General features: G+C 42.9%; 1 protein-coding gene across 5 annotated transcripts in view; it reads right to left on the bottom strand.

The window, feature by feature from the left end:
* TNIK (TRAF2 and NCK interacting kinase) overlaps positions 1-21,328 on the bottom strand; it is a 410,093-nt gene that overhangs the window by 103,288 nt on the left and 285,477 nt on the right. For all 5 annotated transcript variants that reach the window (XM_003925097.4, XM_003925098.4, XM_003925096.4 and 2 more), the window contains 3 exons: positions 12,680-12,734; positions 10,630-10,708; positions 2,470-2,645 (listed from right to left, as the gene is read on the bottom strand). In XM_003925097.4, the coding sequence (XP_003925146.1) occupies positions 2,470-2,645; positions 10,630-10,708; positions 12,680-12,734 (310 nt within the window). The remainder of the gene's footprint in view (positions 1-2,469; positions 2,646-10,629; positions 10,709-12,679; positions 12,735-21,328) is intronic.

The raw sequence follows: 21,328 nt of genomic DNA, 5'->3' as shown, positions 1-21,328 counted from the left end.
GACAAGGACCAGTTGGAAAATCAGTCCTGGAACTTTTAGAGTTTGACCTACATATTTCTCTTAATACTTAGTTCTTCCATCTTGAGCTAGCCTCCCAGGTCCTTAGGGTCTAACTGACATCTTATTAACTGCAGATGAGTCACCTTTTTGGCTTAGCTTCATAACCTCCCACTCTTGAGTCTAACCTGATCATACACTCCTTCAAGTCCCTGATGCCAGCTGCAGGAGACTTCTTCCCTGGGGCCAGGTTTGGTGGCCCATACCTATAATCCCAGCACTTCGTGAGACTGAGGCAGGAGGATTTCTTAAGTTTGGGAGTTCAAGATCAGCCTGGGCAACAATGTGAGACTTTGTCTTTACTAAAAATTAAAATAATAATAATAATTAGCTAGGCATGGTGGTGTACACCTGTAGTCCCAGCTACTTGGGAGGCTAAGATGGGAAGATCACTTGAGCCTGTGAGATAGAGACTGTAGGGAGCTACGATAACTCCACTGTGCTCCAGCCCAAGCAACAGAGAGAGAGAAGAGAGCCTGTCTCAAAACAAACAAACAAACAAACAAACAAAAACAAAAAAAAAGGTGCTGGGTGGGTGGTTCATGTCTATAATCCCAACACTTTGAGATGCTGAGGTGGAGGATCCCTTGAGCTCAGGAATCTGAGATTAGCCTGGGCAACAAAGAAAGAGAGAAACTCAAGAAAGAAAGAGAGAAGGCCGGGGGATGTGTGTGGGGGAAGGGAGAGAGGGAGAGGGGAGGTGGGAAGGGAAGTGGGGGTGGGGGGGAGAGGGAGAGGGAGAGAGACAGACAGACAGAGACAGAGAGACACACAGAGAGAGAGAGATATCTTCCTGGAATCTTCACTGAGATTTTCTCCTCCTGCCTTAGCGCTCTGCTGATCTCCAATCCAGTCTTGATTTTCATACTGCTCACCGCCCCCAACCCTCATCCCCAGCTTGTGTAATGGGTATTAACTGCAGAGGCAAAGAAGAAAGGAAACACAAATAACAGAGGGGCAACCTCTGTCTTGTGCTGTCTGCTACCCTCCACTGCTGCCTCTGAACTCCAGACGGGAGAGAAACGGAGAGGAGGGAAGCAGGAACAAGCACATCTCCATGTGCCTCCCCTTCCCTCCTGGGTCCCGGGCCTTCCTCTCCACTCACTGCACTGTTGATGCTCAGCTTTCCAGCCTCACACTGCCTGTGACTGTCATCCTCCCAGCTCCTGCCTTCTACCCACAAAGTACTCACTGCTCTCCTCTCCATTTCTACCTTCCCATCCTCTTAACTTCCCCTACCTCAGCTAACCATTGAACCCGTTCCAGACCGTGCAAGTTTGTACCTTGGTCAGGGTGCGGTCAACATGCTAGTCAATGTCCAAGAACAAATGCATCTCCCTTTAGAAAGGTACCGTTTCCTCCGAGATAAACCCTGTGCTAGAGAGGCACAGGACAGGGGAGTGCTGGTGAGAGATACCATACCTATGATTACGGCGGCGAGCCCACAATGTAGTAGAAATCAATGGTGGACTTTAGCCATGATTCACGAGTTATTAATTGGATAGCAAAGTTCAAAAGAGATTCTGACATTACTGGTTACAAAATTTGCTTAATTCAAGTTCACTTCACCATATAAGAATCTCACTCATTTCTACAAAGGGCTCCCCTTACCCATCCAACCTTAGTTTCACTTCGGCTTGCATTTTCTGTCTCATTTGGTAGCTCACTTCAATGTTCCCTAATACATAGTATTAGCATAGCATTTCTATGCTAGTTGAAAATGTAAGCTTCCATTCAAAAAAGGAGGGCACAGCCTGAGACCCCAAGTTTGGACTTAGGTTTTTTCAATGATGCAATGAAAGCCAGTGACATACAAGAGCTAGAGTCACAAAGATGTGTTTTTGCATACATAATATAAGGAAGTGTGTTACATGATCCTCAGCTCAAAATCTGATATTCTATACCGTAACCCTGGCAACCTAATGATCTTTTGTATCAGTGCAACTATAAAAAAAATTATTTCTGACTTCTAAATAACAGAATTAGAAATGAGCCTCAGAGCACATAAACTTAAATGTTGAAGAATGTCAGCATAGAAAAATGTCAAGTAGATGAATTTTTTTCTTGAGGTTATCTGTCTTCTATAGAGTTTTAGTCTTCTAAACATGAATATCAATTTGAATTAAGAAAATCACTTGTCATGTTAAAGCGCTTCATAGTATCACTCAACATGACTTTGTTCAATGCCTGGCAGAGGTAATGTTTCTTGCAGTTCCGTTTTTTTCATGAAAGATTCTACTTCAGCAGCCTCACCCCATTGATACCCAGAGGCTGTGATCTCCGAGACAGCCCCTCACACTAAGGAGTAATGCAGGCCCATTTGAAATCTGCATAGCCACCTCCAATACATTAAGAGCCCATGAATGACTCCATCTTTTGTTTTTGTTGCTGAAATACGAACGTGCATCTAACCTTTTTCTCCTCGCTTCTTCTTTGTTCTATCAATGTGGTCCTTGAGTTGAATGCGGACCTGTCGCTCATTAGGTTGGTCTCGTATAAACGGGTGCTTCATCAGCTGTTCCGTTGCTGGTCGCTGGCCGTGATTCTTTACCAAGCAGCTCTCAATAAATGACTGGAATTTTTTTGACCTGCCAAACAAAAGAAATGAATCCACAGATAAAACCGCGATCCAAAGAAAAGCAAATGTGTAATTTCTTGAAATGTTGGGATCTGTTTTTCTAAAGGTCCAATTGGCCGGCATAAGGATCATCCACTAATCACAAAACAGGTGTAGCCCTGCAGCAGGCACAGTGGGTTCAAATGCATCATCATCATCATCAATGTGCAGCTGAGGTAACAGAAGGTAGTTATACACATGGAAGCATTTTCACACAATTTATATATAACATTACGCAGCAGACCAAAAGGAAGCACGGAAGAAAAGGACCCCCATGGGAATCACATCTAGAAGGGGTATTGGAATAAGGGAACCAGAGCTGGGCGTTAAAGAATTAGGAGAAAATCACTCTGGGGAAAGGACAGTTCAGATGGAGGAAACCAGTGAAAAACTAATACTAGGATGAGAATAATACATGTTGGGGGACACTGAGATGATGAGACGAGCCACTTAAATGAGGCAGAAAATTCAAGCTGGAGAAAAGTAAAACCAACGTTGGGTGGGTAACAGGGAGTACATTTTGTAGAAGTAAGCAAGATTCTTATATGATGCTGTGAACTTTGATTAGGCAAATTTTGTAACCAGGAGTTTCAGAATCACTTTCGAACTCTGCTTCCCAATGGATAAGAACAGGCTCTACGTGTACCTTTGTTGTTAACTCAAGGACACAGACATTTAACTTTAAAGAATTACGATCACACCCAGAGGCAAATTTATCTCCCTCTAGAAAGGCAATATTTCCTCAAAGATAAACCCCCCCGTACCAGAGACCTGGCTGGGAGAGCTGGCGAGAGAGAGCATACCTACGAGAGAGCAGTGAAGTCCACAAAGTGGCAGAAATTAACGGTGGACTTCAGCCATCATTCAGGAATTGAGCATGCATGTTCCTGCTGAAAGTTCCAAGACATTGCTCAGAGTCATAAATAGTTAAGCTCATAACTCTAGAGCAGTCCAGGGGACCTTGGTGAAACAGGTCACCCTTCCCGTCCCGCCCAGAGCAGGAATGATCGGTCTTGTGCTCTCTGTTGCCCTCCTGTGGTGGACAGGGAAGACACAGGACAGGGTCCCAAGATTGAGCCTCTGCTCAGCGGACACTGACTGAATACAGACTCTTCAGGCCTGAGAGGTGCCTTCCCCACACACAATGGGGAGCGTGTTCTTCAACACTCAAACAGGACAGGGCACTTCTGTACACATCCATCTCTTTTTTTGTTTGTTTGAGACAGAGTCTTGCTCCGTCACCCAGGCTGGAGTGCAGTGGTTCTCTGCTCACTGCCTCCCGGGTTCAAGCAATTCTCCTGCCTTAGCCTGCTGAGTACCTGGGACTAAAGCTGCCTCCAACCACGCCCAGCTAATTTTGTATTTTTGGTAGACACAGGGTTTCTCCATGTTCATCAGGCTGGTCTCGAACTCCTGACCTCAGGTGATCCCCGCTCCTTGGCCTCCCAAAGTGCTGGGATTACAGGAGCGAGCCACCGCTCCTGGCTTGTATGCACCACGCTCTGTTGCCACCCAGGTCAAAGCAGCTTTTCATTTTATTCCACTGGGTTTTTTTTTCCTCTCTAAGTTTCTAAGCTACATTCAAGCTTTTAAAATATTTTACATAGAAGTAAAGGTAGCCTACTGTGCTTGAGGTCACCCCAGGAGGAATCAGGGTTGATTAGACCATGGACTAGAAAGAGTGACAGCCGGACGCTCTATGCACCTCCTTGTTAAGTGCTTCTGTGCATATCCTTGCTTCTTCACGCTGAAAATCCTCAGCAGCGTCAGAGGTGCCTGAGCCATCTTTGCGTCATGAACGGACTACCTGATCTGCATGTTTGGTGCATGAGTGAATGCATGTGGGCAAGAGTTGCAATACGGCCACCTTCAAGTCTCCACTTTTGAGGGGCCGAAAGGGAAGTCTGGAGAGTGGATATTCTTCTCTTTCTCAGATCAAACAAATACATCTGTGGAGGCATAACTATGATCTCACCCAAGAAGAAACCTTGCCAGAAAAAGGTGATAAAATAAAGGGCACTCCTAAGAAATGAACTGAAGAGAATGAGGTTAACCTGCATGAAGATACAAAAAAACTCCATATGGTACTTTTCCAGGTAGGAAAAAATCAGTATTAAAAAGATGAAAACAAAAATTAGAAAGGTATGAAATATTTACGAGGAACATAAATGGCAGTTCTCTCTTTCTTGCTGGAAACTAAAAGAAAGTGCTTGTTTTGGTTTGTGTGTGTGTGTGTGTGTGTCTCAGTCTGTCACCCAGGCTGGAGTGCAATGGTGCCATCTCGGCTCACTGCAACCTCTGTCTCCAACGTTCAAGTGATTCCCTTGCCTCTTTGCCTCCCGAGTAGCTGGGACTACAGATGCGCACCACCACACCTGGCTAATTTTTGGATTTTTAGTAGAGACGGAATTTTGCCATGTTGTCCAGGCTGGTCTCAAACTCCTGACTGCAGGTGATTCGCCTGCCCAAGCCTCCCAAAGTGCTGGGATTACAGGCATGAGCCACCGTGCCCACTGAAGTGCTTGTTTTTTATAAAATGCTCAACTAACTGTTAGAGGATGATAAATAAATCACCTTCAATTTAAAATTGAGATCAAGATTTAATAGACTATACATTCTATTCCCTGATACTGACTTCCAAAAAAGAAAATAAACGAAATCTCCAGATTTCCAGAATCGAAGTGTTGAAGTTTAATGAAGTTAGTTATTAAACAGAGTTGTTTTTCCCAGTATGCCTTGCTGGGAGAAAAACCTCAGAGATATTCAAGAGAATGATTTTGGGCCTACATGTACAGCATAAATGTACTTTAAACTCATTAAAGCACTCAGCAAACAGTGAGGTCATATTCGATATAGGTGAAGTGTTTTCACATGGGCTTACATGTGCAGAGCTACAAAGCTGGTAATGTATTTCATATCTTCTTCAAATGGTATCCTTTTAAGAGAAAATAATGCTTACTTGAAACGAGTCTTCAAAGAAGGATTCATAGTCTCTTAAGTTAGCATGACCAAAGAATCAATATGCTTAATTATACACTTATTTAAGAGTGAAAACACTTCACCTATATTGAATATCACCTCACTGTTTGCCGAGTGTGCTAATGAGTTTAAAGTACATCTATATAACTTTATTACTTGAATCTCTCCTGATGGTAATTTAGTTCTGTTTCTTATAAAATAGAAACACCGAAGGTTAGTAATACTAATTTCCCAAGAGCTGGCATGGAGAAATAAATGGCAATGATTGGTGCCTATAGTCTGAGAAGACCAGCTCTACTATCAGAGTCACTAAATACTTGATCTTCCCAGCTTTAACCTGTTTACATGTTAAATTGCATTGGGGAAATTAAAAATGCTGGAAAGATTGTCACATCGGTCATTATAACCAGTTGGGCTACAGTGTTTGGTAATCACCATTTGACCTCAGAATGTGCATCGGCCCTGCCCTATTTCCCAGAGCTACCCTCTTCCCCCATTTTGAGTTGCATCACTTACTAACTTGGACAAATTATTTAACTTCTATGAGCCTCAGTTTACCTGGCTGCCAATGGGGATATTATTGGTACTTATCTCAAAAAATGTTATGATAAGTGAATTAATTCACTTAAAATATTGAGAACAGTGCCTGGTATCATAAATGCCGTATGTGTGCTTGCTGTTATTATTTTGATGACTATGATGGCATTGCCCCCAGCAACCCCTGAGCATCACTAGGCTTAAGGAACACAGCATCCATCTTTAGGACTGAGGAGCAGAAATCCCCACTTCTGGCCAGGTGCGGTAGTTCATACCTATAATCCCAGTGCTTTGGGAGGCCAAGATGGATGGATTGTTTGAGGCCAGGAGTTCAAGACCAGCCTGGGCAATATAGCAAGACCTTCTCTCTATAAATAACAGAAAAAATTAGCTGGACATGGTGGCATGCACCTGTAGTCCTAGCTACTTGAGAGGCTGAGGTGGGAGGATCATTTGGGCCCAGGAGTTTCAGACTGCAGTGAGCTATGATTGCACCACTGTACACTAGCCTGGGTGACAGAACGAGACTCTGTCTCTAAAAAAAAGAAATCGCCATTTCTGTTGAACTGAGTAAATCTAGAGTTTTTTTTAAAGGGAATTATTTCATATACAGATTAAATATGTTAGCGGGAAAAGTCAACTGGGCTATTACCTTCAAGGGGGGTGCACAAAAAAAGTTAATGTTTAAAGTCTGTGTAATCGTTTTTAGCTGGATTTTAATAAAGTCCGAAGTTCAGTCACATTACTACTAGCAAATTCCGTCTATTTGAAGGGTTTTCTGACATTTGCTCTGTATTATTATTTTATTTAGAAACACACACACACACACACACACACAAACACACACACACACACAAGCTTTGTCCTATCTCAAAACAAAAGTCTGACAACCCACCAAGAATCAGAACTGGTGCCTCATAAAATAACGGGGGTGATTTTAAACCTTGGAGCAAAAGGAAGAGGCTGGGTCCAGGCTGGCTCTCCCAGTGAGGAGCCTAGGACTAGAGCAAATATGCCCCTTAGCCTCACTGGCCCTCCACATCTGCATCTGGAGCATGAGCCGCTTGGACCAGTGGAGCTTATATAGATAAGCAGTTATGATTTTTTCTAATGATCTCAGCTGAGTGCTGCTTTTCCTGTGTGGGCTCTTCAAATGTAAAAGGCCTGTGAAAAAGTCTAAGATTCACCATTTTGTACTTGATGGAGCCATTCCTGTTCTTCTCCAGAAGGCCCCGGAAGGAAGCAATGGCACTGAGATATATTTGTGAGGGCAGGTGAGTGTGCACGAGCAGGGTGGCAGGAGAAGGGAGGGGAAAATCTTTTGAAGGAGATGGTTTACCCCTGCGAGTGGAATCCACCCACACACAAGAGACAGGAGGAGAAATTGGGAATCCCAGTCTTACTATTCACTTGCTGGTGCAGACATAGGGGTAGAGGGTGAGAGTATCTTTGGTTTCCTCTGATTCAACTAAGGGTACAATCCTCCCAGACAACTTATTATTAAATGCCTGAACATTCGATGGTGCCCTAACTTCATAATCCCTTAGCACAAAGGACCCTCCTCATCATACGAATAGGGAAGGAAGAACGGGGCTTCTGTGAGTGGTGGTGGCCTCTTTTTCCTTCATGGTGACAGTGGAAAGGGCAGCACCACTGCCTTTACTTCTCAAATCTTGAAGGCACAAGTTTAAAAAAAATTCACACTAAGAGACAGTTTATGCCTTGCTTGTTGCAGACTCGGTCATGTTGAAAGCAATGCTCCATCAAATGTTTCCCATGGAAAGAGTTCATGGCCCTGCTCTACAATGGTTCCCTCTCTGGTCATGTGTTGATAGATACACTGAGAATAATGCATTTAACCTGATAACTCGTTTAGGTAGAGAAGACCTGGAAATAAAAGAACATTTTGGAGTTTTGCCTCTTGGTTGGGGAAGGGAGTCTTTTCCTTTAAAAAATAAAAAATAAAAAATAAATGAAATGTTTCATTTCCTCCCATACACCAGAGTCTATTAAAGTCAACCCTAACTTACTTCAAATTACTTTTGACCTGCTCTTTCAAGATAAAATACTTTGAAATGTTTAAATATGTTCACTTAAAAACTGGTGGAATTGTATTACAGAGAAATGGGAGCCATGCCTGCCGTCAAGTGTCAGGTGCCTGGGGGCTGCAGCACCCCCTCTACGAAGGCTGGGATGGAGATGGGAAATGGCACATTCCCAGGGCTTTCCATGCCCCAGGCACTCTCTAACAATCAGGTCACTTTTCCTTTCCCCGTCTAACAATCCCAGGCCGGTTCCCACAGCTTCCCTACCCAGCTTTCCTTACGCATCAAGGGAAAGGCGTGCAACGTGGCAGGAGGTGGGGGAATCGGCCTGGACTTCTCGCTGTTTCCCAGCTTCTCAAGCTCCCTCCGGCATTATTAAAATTCGTTCTTGTCAAAGGTCTGAAGCAGAAAAATCAGCTTGCCTTGTCCTAAAAGTTTGTATTTCTTAAAGTCAGCACGCCGTTGATCTTTTTGGATCTCTGTCAGTGAAAACCAACACCGTAGTGCAAGGAGTGCGAAGTCTCTTCCTACACTTTTCTGTGGGGTCGGGCTGGCCACAAAAAGGGGCGGTGCAGATCAGGGTTAAGATGAAAACGGGAGATGTCTACTCACCAACCGACACCGGCTTCTGAGTTGGGGAGAGGTGGCGGCTGGAGCAGAAGAACAATCCCTTGCCCTCAATGGGAGCACGAGCTACTTAGGCAGGCAGTTCACTACATCTTTGCAAGGAAAAGGCCAGAAATCTAAATGTAATGCTCAACTGACAGATTTTCAGGTGTTGTCAATTAATACACATATTTTTAAAACGGGGTGTATGACCACACTGTGACAGCCAAATAAAATACATCTGTGGAGGGCCGGTTTGTCCTTCTCTATGGAAAAGCTCAGAATACGTGTCCAGCAGCAGTAAAGGGAGAGGAAGATACGAGAGGGCAGGGAACAGGGTAAGTAAGGCCCACTGTATGCAGCAGACTAGCTCAGATGTCAAGCAGGAACCTGGCAGAGGGCTTTGTAGTGTCACCGTCACTTCCAGCAAAGAGAACTGAGCCAGCCCCTCTCCCCGGGAGTCTGATCCAGGGAGAAGAGAGGAAGCAGGGTGTTGGGGTGCTTTGCCGATCACATGATGTGTGACGCCCAATGGAAGGGCTGTTGCTGGGGAGAGAATGGTTGTCTTGTACCACAGTGACCCTCTGCAGAGGAAGGAGGAGCAGGGAACGCTCTGCCTCCTTGTTACCAATAGCAACTCTCACTCCCCTGGCAGGGCCCGGCAGTTCTGAGGCTGCCATCCCTTTTCTGGCTGTTGCCCTCCCTCTTTCTGTGCAGCATGCCTTTCCTCTGTTCCACCAGGGTGGCTGTCATTAGTAGATGACTGGTAGTAATTAAGGCTGTCCCCTGTATGTGGGTGGGTGGGTGGAAAACATGAGGGCCCGGTCAAGCGCCTGGTCATGAAGGGCTATGGAAAGGGGCAGAAGGATCCTGTCCCTTCACGGTCTCATTGCCCAGGACTTATCTCTAGAAAAACGATAGGTGGTCACACGTGGTGCAGGAATTGGTCTCAGTGCAAGAGTAATCAGAGATTCAAGAATGTATCAGGGAGGATACATCATTTCCATAGGAAGAAAGGAGGAAGCAGTGAATTTTGGTTATGGAATGATAAGATTAAAAGATCCAGACTATATAATTATCTCAAAAAAGTCAAATGTCCACCATCTGGCTTAACCGGTAGAACTGTTTCCCAAATGTCAGTCATAGCCGATCAACATAATTTTTGCCATACCTCACACGACTCATACTGGTATTCACGCAGTAGTTTTCTTTAAAGTAAGCCACCATTTTATGTAAGTTTATTTAAAGGAAAAGTTATAGCGCTGCCCCAAATAAGAAGCCAGTCTCACCTGCCATATGTGAAGACAGGAGTAATAACAAAGAAACTGCAAATGCTCATACACGTGCCAGAGAAATAACCTCAAACATTACCCGGTATGTATAAAACTTAGGGAATTACTGTTGTAAGAAACAGAATAGAAATCAGCCAATCTGACAGGCTGACTCTCTAAATTATCACCCTCTCTGATGGTCTGTTCTGTGCTGCCAGGAAAGACATGACTTGGGGTTAAAATCAAAGAGCTTTCATGTTATTACTTGGGCTTCACTTCCGCATTTTGGCTAATAATTTCTTACCTTGAAGGTGGGGGAATAAAGACTTACTGTACAAATAGTAGCTACTCACTATGGACTATAAGATGAATGACAGCATATGGAAAGTCATTCACCAAGTCATAATATGTATTAGTCTCATTCTATCAGCAGGACCTAGAGATTAGAGCTAATCCAAAATCGAATCAAAAGGAAACCTCACCCTTAGATCTGCAAAACATTGAAGACCAAACTCACCACTTCTTAGACTTCAGCCGAGGTGCTGGGTTCCGGGGGATGAGGAAGAGGGCTCTCATAGGGTGCATGTCACAGAGCGCTACAAGAGACCAAAACAAGGGCCAGATACAGTTAGGAGGCCAAACCCAGGCCAAGCTTGTCTTGGCTGTGCAGGTAATGCTGCCCGATGACCCACTGAGTTTATACACGACCAGTAAGCACAAAGTTGGAAAATCCAAATGCTTCCATTTGATGAGCATTTGAGAGTCAATGTCCACTTACAGGAGTCTCATCAAATACAACGTGGTTTATATAGCTACTGCTAACATTTCCAGTGAATACACGTCTACTTCACGTTTAAGGAAACTAAGTTAAAGGATCAACAAGCAGCCATCCTTGCTGTGAATGACCACCTGACATTTAAAGTAAATAACATCAGATGACAACTACAATGGAGAGGGTAAGCTATTTTTAATTAGTAAAAGCCAAAGCCATAAATAAAAGATATTTGATTATCCAGGCTATTTCTTTCACTTGACAGCCCATCCAAATGCAACATTATCTACAGATTTTTGGAGTCCAAAACACCAGGGCCTAATTTTCTCTGTTTCCAGATATCCCGAATGGTTTTTCAGGTTTTGTAAAGGGTTTTGTTTCATTTTGTTTTTAAATTCACTGGCCCCAGGAAGCCCAGAGGATTAAGTCACACAGAGTCTGGCAGAAAAACAAAGTTATAAAAAGATCTCTTCTTGTAAACATGACATTATCGTTTATAGCGAAAGCACTCATATGTTCTTATTTTAATAAAAACATTTTATTAGTTTACTTTTCAAACATCTGGGAGCATTTCTACTTTGTAGCTAGAATAAGAATATATGCTCCCTGAAAGCCAAAGGATTCTGTGGGCAGAAGTTTATTTTTAGCCCTGTCTACCACTCATCAAGAATAACATGGTTTAGGACTGCAATATATTATTTTTCTGATTCACACATGCCTATTAGCATTGTGAATGAGGGCAATTTTGTCAACCAGCACGCCAAATCAATCATGCTACAGATGAGTTCTACCAATTCTAGACTGAAAAGTAAGAAAACGATGAAGGTAAAAGTCGTAAGTGTAACGACCTGTCGTGCAGAGAAAGCTCCTATTTTTTTTCCTGGTCCTTTGACATGCAGACACCAGGGATATTACTGTGGAAATAACTACGTGAATGCAGATGGGAAGGAGACGGGCAGAATGGGAAGTCACCAGATTGCTATGCAAGTCTGACCCTGAGTAAAGGAGAGAGGGAGAAAAGGTGGGTGGACGGATCCCACACTGTCCTGCGGGTCCTGCAAAGTCATAGGGGATCACTTGGGTGAAAGTTGCCTATAAAGGAATCTTGTATCTCCAGGAAAGGGCCTGCCTTAGTATCCCCACTGTGCTAGGTTACTGGTGGGGAGTGACCTTTGAAGGGTGTGTCCTGGTGCCATTGCAGCAGCTGGGGCTGACAACCAGTTACACTTCCTATATGGAAATCGTGAGGCACAGTCTCCTGACAGAGACACTCTGCCAGGTCCAATACTCCAAATCTCAAGGAAATGAGATTCTCAAGACTGCTGGAGCCCTGGCCACTCTGCTTCAAACAGCAGGGAAATCCAAAATTCTAAACATCAGTATCTTAAGAGGAGTGATAGCAATTGAGGGCAGTCTTTGTATAACCTGTGCTCCGAAAATTAATTTTGAATTTCCATACATTGGCGTTTACAGTTTTGTGAGCTGGTCACAGTTTTATGTCCGATGAGGAGTCGTCAAAGGACAAATGATATACGGAATCTGTAAAACGAACAACACTCTCCAAAGTATGCTTTCTTTTTCTTTCTTTTTTCTAATAAAAACAGGATTCTCCCACTGCTCTGAAATGAATGGATTCCTGGTTGATTTAAGATGACTCTGCTTTCTAAATATGCCAGCTTGAATCCATGCAGGGCTCGGTGTAGTGGAAGTAAAGCAACTGCAGCTCCTGGCAAGGAAACTTCAGTACCTGCAGAGCAGACCAGCAACAGATTTCACCCCAGAGGAAGGTACTTACGCGGAGCACCTTCTGCCATTTCGATGGCGGTGATTCCCAAGGACCACAAGTCGCTCTGAAAAAGAAGGGGCAGACACACACATATATTCAATCGATGAAAGAAAACTTGGTTAAACCCGGTAATTGCTTCAGAACTGCTGGTGGGAAAGGCATTCATTTGCCTGTTTACAAACTTGTTTCTTCCACTAACCTTTGAAGCAGAAACAATCTTACTCACTTTTCATTGATAACATCATTCACGGAGTTTGGCACATGGCAGCTTATCAATAAATGTATAAAAACTGAATACAAAAATGTTTACATTAATTCATTACTGAAATTTATCTGTAGATTGATGCATATGAAATTGCTGCCATCCAACTGTTTATAACACCAACATCGAGCTATAATTGTCATATAATAAACTACACATAAAGTGTACCAGTTGATAAAGTATGACATAGGGACACTCCTGTGAGCTCATCACCACAGTCAAGACACTAATCATATCCATCATCCCCCAAAGATCTCATTTGCCTCCTTCCTTTCCTGCCCGAACCCATCCCTACTCTTCTGTGCCTAGGCAACCAATGATCTGCTTTCTATCACTATGAATTAGTTTGTATCTTCCAATGTTTTATCTAAGTGAAATAATATATGTGGTCCTTTGTATTTGCTCTCTTTCACGTAGAATAATGTTTCTGAAGTCCATTTGTGTTGTAGCACATATCAGCACTTCACTCCTTTTTATTGCTGTCTGGTATTCCATTCTATGGACTTCTCACTGTTTTTGCATTTGGACTGTTTCCAGTTCGGGCGATTACAGATACAGCTGCTGCAAACATTGGTGTACAAATCTGATGGTATAAGCTTTTCTTTCTTTTAGGTAAAGACCTGGGAGTGAAATGGCTGGATCATATGGTCAGTGTTATTTATATTCAGTTGTTTTTAACCAATGAAAACAGCAATTTCATATGGTTTTACCTAATAAGATGAGGACGGGAGACTTTCTGATGATGACATTCACTGACGTCTGTCTAGTGCTTAGATCAGAGTTGGGCATAGTAGGAGGTACTCAATATATTTGTTGAACAGATAAACCGTCTATTTGTAAGTAGACTATTATGTAAAATAGAGACAGTATATATTTATACTATTTCTTATGCTCAGACTTTTATTCTCAGAACAGAATTTTCTAGGCCAATGCCTCCACTTCTACCTCTCCATCTCTAACAATATTCTCCTCCCAAACTCTGTGTCTGTGGCTCAATAGTCTCTAAATATTGCATGGGAGAGGGCAAATCAAGAGATAGGGAAAACCTGGTTAGAAAACACCAAAGAGAGGCTTGCTGCCTCAGTTTCAGAGCAGATTGGTAAGAAAATCTAATACCAAACTTGGTTCAATGGCCCACATCCTAATTTAGATATCTCATTTTAAATACCTCATGCATTTTGTACATTTTTCAAACTTCTCTCAGAACAGAGTGATCAAAGTTAAGTTTCCTTGCTATTGCCATCAAACAAATGTCAAGGCCACGTGAAAAAGAGTTGTAACTGGAAGAGAGCTTCATAAAATTCATAACATTCATGTTGAGTCAATCCCTAGAACTAAGTTTCTCAATATCCTGTGAGTGACACTCAGGGCTGTTCAGTAATTGGGCAGAGGACCATACAGTGTGGAAGAGGTTTTCTAGGGCATCTAGGCTCTTGCCTGAAGTGCAGTCTACCTGAGAGCAGGTGGCTGGAGCACATGTGTAACCTCACACTAGGAGCAAGGACGATTCTTTAAATGTTCCCAGTTCTCAGTTGAACTGGGAATAGCAATGCACTTTCACCACACCAACATTTTAAAACTCCAAGGAACTCTTGGCATACAACACAACTCACAAAGGCAACAACCCTTGTCCCTTCTCTTTGTTATGTTTCAAGATGTACACAGATTTTCGTTAAACACAGTCTGCACCCCAAATTTCTCTAGCCTAGCAAGTGACTGAGTTTCCCGGAGGCTCTTGGTCTCACTTAGTGAGATTGTTTCCAGAGGTGATGGGGAAGGCTCAGCCCATCGATTACAAGTTGGCTCAGGAGCAATAACTGGTAAAGATGAAAACACAGTTCTATTGCACCTGGGGTTTTATGGTTGACAGACAAAGATAATCATTTGGGAACATGACAGAAACACTGAGTCATTCACTGTTCAGGAGACTTTAAACAGAAAACACAGCAAGAATAGTCTGGAAATGGTAGGTTGGCTCTAAAAGTACCTGTGCTATTTCGATAAGACTCTAGTATCTCCAGGCCTTGGTATTTCTACCCCCATTTAGCCCAAATCCCTAGGAATTGAGTGTTTCTATAGTGTGAAATAAGGTACAAGTAAGAAAGGTCTACAGAAGGGTCAAATTTAAATAGCTTTCAAGTCCAGGAAGCTTTGGGCTAGGTTGAAAACCCGTATATGTGAAAGAAAATGATGGTTCTGGGATAAGAAGAGCTCAAGGCCGGGCCTCAGGTGGTAGAGAAGGAAAATGCTCAGAAGGCCCAGACACACTTCTACCTTTGGATCTTGACTCGAGTTGTTCCCTCTGCCTGCAGCACCTCACCAGTGATGTGCTGGCTGATCCTCCTCCCCAAAGCCTGCTCAACCCCTGTGTTCTCAGCGAGGACCACCGGGACCTTCCCCCAGCACTGCTTGTTCCCATTCCCCTTCCCCATATTTGTCCTTCACAGAACTACCTACCTCTAACACACGACATGTTCATTCATCACTGATTTACCATGTTTTGTGTTCACTGTTTCTGCCCTTTACCTCCAACACACATACACAAGAGCATAAGGGCCACAGGGCAAGGATCTTTGTTCTGTTGTCTGATGTATCCAAGCTACCTAGAACAGTCCCTGGCACACAGTAGGCCCTTCATAAATATTTATTGAATGAATGAACAAATGAAAGATACATGAGAGAAAGTAGCAAAACCTAAGGTTCTGGGGCTGGTAGACTCTTTGTAGATAATCTAGCCCAGCCTTTCATTTCACAGCTGAGGGAAAGTGACTTACCCAAGACCAGAGAGCAACTTAGCAGCTGGTTGTAAACAGAGTTAAGTCTTCTGCCTCCTAAGCCAGTACTCTTTTAACTATCATCATAATGTAAGGACTTGAGTATTTACCATTTTTTCCCCTTATCATATGTTTAATCCATAAAATAATTACTTCGGATTCCTACTTTGTCCATATGACCGAAGGTGCTAGCAATTCAATAAAGGTGCCAAGATTCAGCGAGGTACTCCAGTTTCCTACTATAAAACTGGCCTCAATTTCCCAATGGCAACACGAATGGTAGAAAGAAAGAAATAGACAGGTATCAATTGGCTGGTTGATTGAGATGAAGTTTCACTGTGTTGCCCAGGCTGGTCTTGAACTCGTAGACTCAAGCAATCCTCCCACCTGGGCCTCTCAAATGTTGGGATTATGGGCATGACCACAGCAGGCTGAGACTAGGCCTTTAAATCAGGCAGATCTGGATTCAAATCGAGGTTTCTAACTTAGCTACACGCAGAGCATTGCTCAGAGCTTGGCTTTTCAATTGCACAATGGAAATAACCGTGGCATGCATGTATTGATCAGGTATGCTGCTAGCACAAAATCCGGCACACAGTGGGGCTCAAGATGATTGATTTCCTTCTCCTCCACTGTCAGGTGACACTACCTTTGCTTGCCCAACTTAGTCTTCTATGATTTCCCTCCATTTAGTTGTGGCAGAAATTATTTATTGGCTGACCCAGTGGTCATTTTCAACCCTCGTTTTTCTTGCTGCTTCCATTTCAGAGTACAGCAAAGCCGCACTTGCCTAGGCTGACTCCCTACAGCTAAGGATGGCGGTTAGGGATGTGACATAGTTCTCGCCAATGAGACATAAGCAAACATCTTCCGGGAGCTTCTGCTTTTCCTCAAAGAAGGGACAAATATACCTGGTGGCTTGCTAACTTTTTCCCACTTCTTAGTGCCTTAAAGAAAGAGTCACAGTATCCATCTTGCAACCAGGCATCAATAAGCCAACAGATGAATGACACCAGGACAGAAAGCTAGGAGCTTTGGTTTCTGAAGACATCAATGAGCCATCACATCCAACCTGACTGCCTGCCTCTAGATTTCTGGTGGCATAAGAAACATACAGACATATACAGCAATAATTTGAAGAAACATATTTTGGCAGTAGGAAAATGGAGACGTCTCCTTTGTTAGGTAATCCTGGATTTATCCCCCAGGAAGCAAGAAGGTTTAGGGCAAAGATATATACTTTATTTGGTATGCATCATCTCAGGATCCCTCTTGGGCAGCCTTTCCCTAAGTCCCCAATCACCCCTTTCAAACCAAGAGTCACACCACCACAAATACCTGTGCATACTCTGGTAAGTCACACGACCTAGCAGATTCTGCTGCTTCCCTAAGCCTTCATTTGATACCATTGTTAGGATCTTTTTTTTTTTCTTTTCCTGGGGTTCTCTTGTTTTCTAAAAGGAACATTTATATTCCTGGTCATATATACCCAAAGCTGCTTGTAAGTTACAATTAACTGCCCAGGCTAGAAAGCCATAAATGTCCTTGACAAGCCTTGTTTAAGCCTTTAGATACATTAGCGAGTCCCAAAGACACTTCAGAACTTAAATAAAGGAGAAAAACCTCCAATTACGACTGGCAAGACAGATCACAGGAGACGAGAAAGAAAAGAGGGAAGAACAAGATGAGGAGAGAGTCAGGGAGAGATAAGTTTCGTTCATGGCCATGGTGTGACTCATTTTGGCAGGAGCTGGGTAATTCATTATTCCAGAGGTGCTGTGCAGCCTAGCCTGTGGTGTGATTAATGGCCTAGCACTGTGTGCATTACAAACAGAAAAGACAAATTCTAGTGCCTTTGGGAAGTCAGAGGCAAGACAGAACTTCTGGCTGCTAGAAAGGGTGGGAGCGAGGAACAGCTGATACACAAGCAACTTGAGCAGGGCAACAGAGCATTCCTTTTGGGGCTGGGCTGCTCAACACAGTGAAGAAAAGCAATACTTTCAGATGTCTGAACCAGCCACACAAGAATGAGAGGCAGTGTGGCACAAGACGAGAACCCCAGTGTGCACCGTGAGGTAGAAGGTATGCTTATGCTCTGCAGCAAGACCCACTCTGACACAACTAACAACTCTGAGCCCATTTTCTCAACTGCAACATGAAAATAACACATACCTTGCAGGCTTGGGAAGAGAATCTAATAAGGAAACATATGCAAAGTGCCTAGGATACAATGCAGTACACGATGCATTTGGGTATTCAACAAATGTGGGTACAGATAGATCCTTAGGACCAGATATCACCAACTGGCAGTTCAACCAGCAAACCAGAGTCAGGTCAGATGGCAGGGAGCTCTGGTACTCAATGGTGCATAGGGAGGTCACAGGGACCGTGCAGGCATAAACAAGCAGCTTACAGGAAACAAACAGGAAAATGTGTGTCTTCTCTTCTCCTCCAGACTTGGCCTCCTGTTTTCTATTGCTCCGTGCCGGCAAAGCCTGGTAAGAAGTCAGACAGACAAACAGAAAGGAGGACAGCTGAGTCCTAGCCCCGTTATCATAAAGCACAGGGCAGCATGGCAGTCCAGAGTGACAGACAATAGCTTAGTAATGGGCACAGCCAGCATAGTGTATTCTATCAAGTTTCACAGAACAGAAAGTAGTCTTTTGTTGGGTGACTTACTTGTGGTTAGTTTATTCTCTTGAAATATTCCAGGTGGGGAAAAAAAATTGACACAGTGTATGCATGGTCCCTAGGGATGACATCTTAACTGAGTGGCAAAAGTTACAGAGAAGCAGATTCTGGCTCAATGCAAGCAGAACAATTAGAGGTGTGTTTTTCACAACACAAATTTGTGTTTTTGTCAACACAAATATGAGGTTGAACTATATGAAACTGTTGCCTTTTAGGGGTAAAAGATGGCCCCAAATAGCAATACTTCCATATGATAACATAAACACAAAACTATCATATATTGAGTACTTCTCAAGTGGTGGGCACTGTATTAATCCCTTTATATAGATTCTCATTTTATTCTATTATAACCTCAGAATAAACAATTTATTATTCTCATTTTATGCAGGTTTAGGAAAAGTTAAGTAACTCCCCTGAAGTAATTTGCAAATAGGAGGCAAAGTCTAAACGGGTCCTATCTGACTTCAAAGGACTGACTCTTATTAATTATGTTATATATTTATATACTATGTTATCTAGACAGAACTCAGGTGGTGAGTTGTAGTCACTGAAGTGGAGATAGTTATTAATAATTCCATTTCACACATAAAACAAACTGAGGACAGACATCTTCAGTTCTTTGTCCATTTTCACTTGTTATGTGACCAAAGGAACAGTATTAGAATAGCTTACTTTCTTCCCCTGGGGATCAGCCTATTGCCTGGGAAAGGTACTGGCTGCGTTTGACTCAGGAATCCTTTATAGATGGGTGTGAACAGGGAGCCACAGAAATATGTTGAATAGGGTTTCCGGTTTCCTGTTGGTGACACTAATGTGATATCTGGGTCATCTTCCCTCTGATTGAATAGGGAGGACTTTTGTTTGAATCTCAGTAGGCAGATGCCAGGACTTGTGTGAGAGTGTCAATGCATCATTCTGCAATCTGAATATTGTCCTCTCAGGTGACACCCTGCACGGAGGGGACTCTGCCACTAGTTAGGTTGCTCACTTTATTTCCAACTGAACCTCTTACTTAGAAGACGTGTCTCTACCCTGCCTGAATAATGCCAATTATCTGTGACACAGGGGAAAAGAGTACTTGCTCTACAGCGAGAGCACAATATTCACCCAAACCCTGGAGGAGACACCCATGTCTGCAAATAATCTGCAGCACTGGTGTGAAAGTCTCATAAACAGAGTTTGGGCAGATAATCAACAACATTGGCGCAGATCGGGCCTGAGTACAGGAATCCGGTAGGGAGTTGGATGAGGGGGACACCATTTCACCGTGCGTCGCTTACTTCATCGGCTTACGTGAGAGCAAGGCCTGTTTATGGCAAAAATAAATGTAACAGGGCAGAAAGAGATAAAAAATAAAAACTGTAAGTTTTCCATCCACATGCACTATCCAAAATAAATGCGATTAAGTTTTTCCAGGTTCTTTATAGAGTTCACACGTGTGTGTGTGTGTGTGTGTGTGTGTGTGTGTGTGTGTGTGTGTATCTGTCCGTCCGTCCGTCTGCCTATCTCCATGGGGTAGGAGGGGTGAATAAGACTACATTATGTGTACTATACTGTGGCATTCAGCCACAGAACTTTCTTAGTGGGTGGTTCTGTTAAAGCAATAAATACACAAGACTATAAAATGCTTGGCAGATCCCATCCAACCAAAATGAAATTCAAAGTAGGTTAAAAAAAATTTAAACAGCCTAGGCATTTTGAACAGTTTTATTAATTTCAAATCTTTTGAATGCTTATTATTAAATGGGAAAGCTTTCATTATTGCCCCACATACTTATCAGGGAAATGAAACCTTTCCTTTCACTTGAAGTGTTTTGACAGAATTTCTGAAAACAAGAAAGGAAGGGCCTCCAGGGGAAAGCCAGCACACTAGGCAAATGAGATTCTGGCGCTCCTCCTTAGGAGAGGGTCTATTTTCAGTGACTTACTTACTGTGCCCAGTAGATATCACACAAAACCAGACTCTGTGATAAAAAACAGTAGCTCTTCAGACTACTCTGTTACAGAAGACTTTATATTGTCGGGTTACTTTAGGTTTTATAAAAAGTTATAGTCATTTTTAAAGACATCTTAGACAAATCAAATAATAATAAATAATAAATCAAATAACAAAACTAGGCTATACTCTTTTCTTTTGCCTCTTGTCTTTATTTTGCAGGAAGGACTTTTGTGGCAAGAAATCTAATGAAGTCCAGTGGGCAAGTCATCCCTTATTCTAAATCCACACTCTCAGCTCAAAGTGGCTATGGCACATGAGGGGCCAAAGTGTTGACATCAACTTTCTGGGGCTGGGATACACCAGTGGGCCAAGCGGACCACCAAACACACAGTGCCAAGTCCTTGGGTTTTGATGGGGTCTCAAATGAACCTTCTATCAGAAACTGCATGCACAGATACAGCTTGACGAATGACTTATACACAGTGGATAGTCTCTAAATATGCACTGAATGAATGAATACATAATTTTGAAAGTCAGCATTTTGTCAGGCTGTCTCCTGGTGACAGGTCACAGTCTTAAGAATATTAAACAGAAAAGCGGATAATATATGATGCCAAGAAAGAAGAAGTCAGGTTATTTAAAGATTAGCGTCTTCTCCGGCCCACAGTAAAACTGTCTTAAGTGGATGAAATAAATCTGCAAAGAATCCCCAAACCTTCCACCATACCCCAACAGGGTATGGCATGGTTTTGTTATTTGATTTGTTATTTACTGATTATTTACTATTTGATTTGTCTAATATGTCTTTGAAGACCACTATGAATTTTTTTAAGACCTAAAATCATTCCATATGATAAAGTCCTCCGTAGAAAAGTCTTCCTTATCCATGCTTTTGTCACCCTTCACCTTACCCATAGCAAATAGCCAACGAAGCTCTTATTCCTGCCATGACTGTTTCCTCCTCGTGCACAACCTACACTTACGACAATCCT

This window comes from Saimiri boliviensis, chromosome 9, assembly GCF_048565385.1.
Source record: "Saimiri boliviensis isolate mSaiBol1 chromosome 9, mSaiBol1.pri, whole genome shotgun sequence".
NCBI classification, from domain to species: domain Eukaryota; kingdom Metazoa; phylum Chordata; class Mammalia; order Primates; family Cebidae; genus Saimiri; species Saimiri boliviensis.
This window is presented reverse-complemented; position numbering and strand designations above follow the sequence as displayed.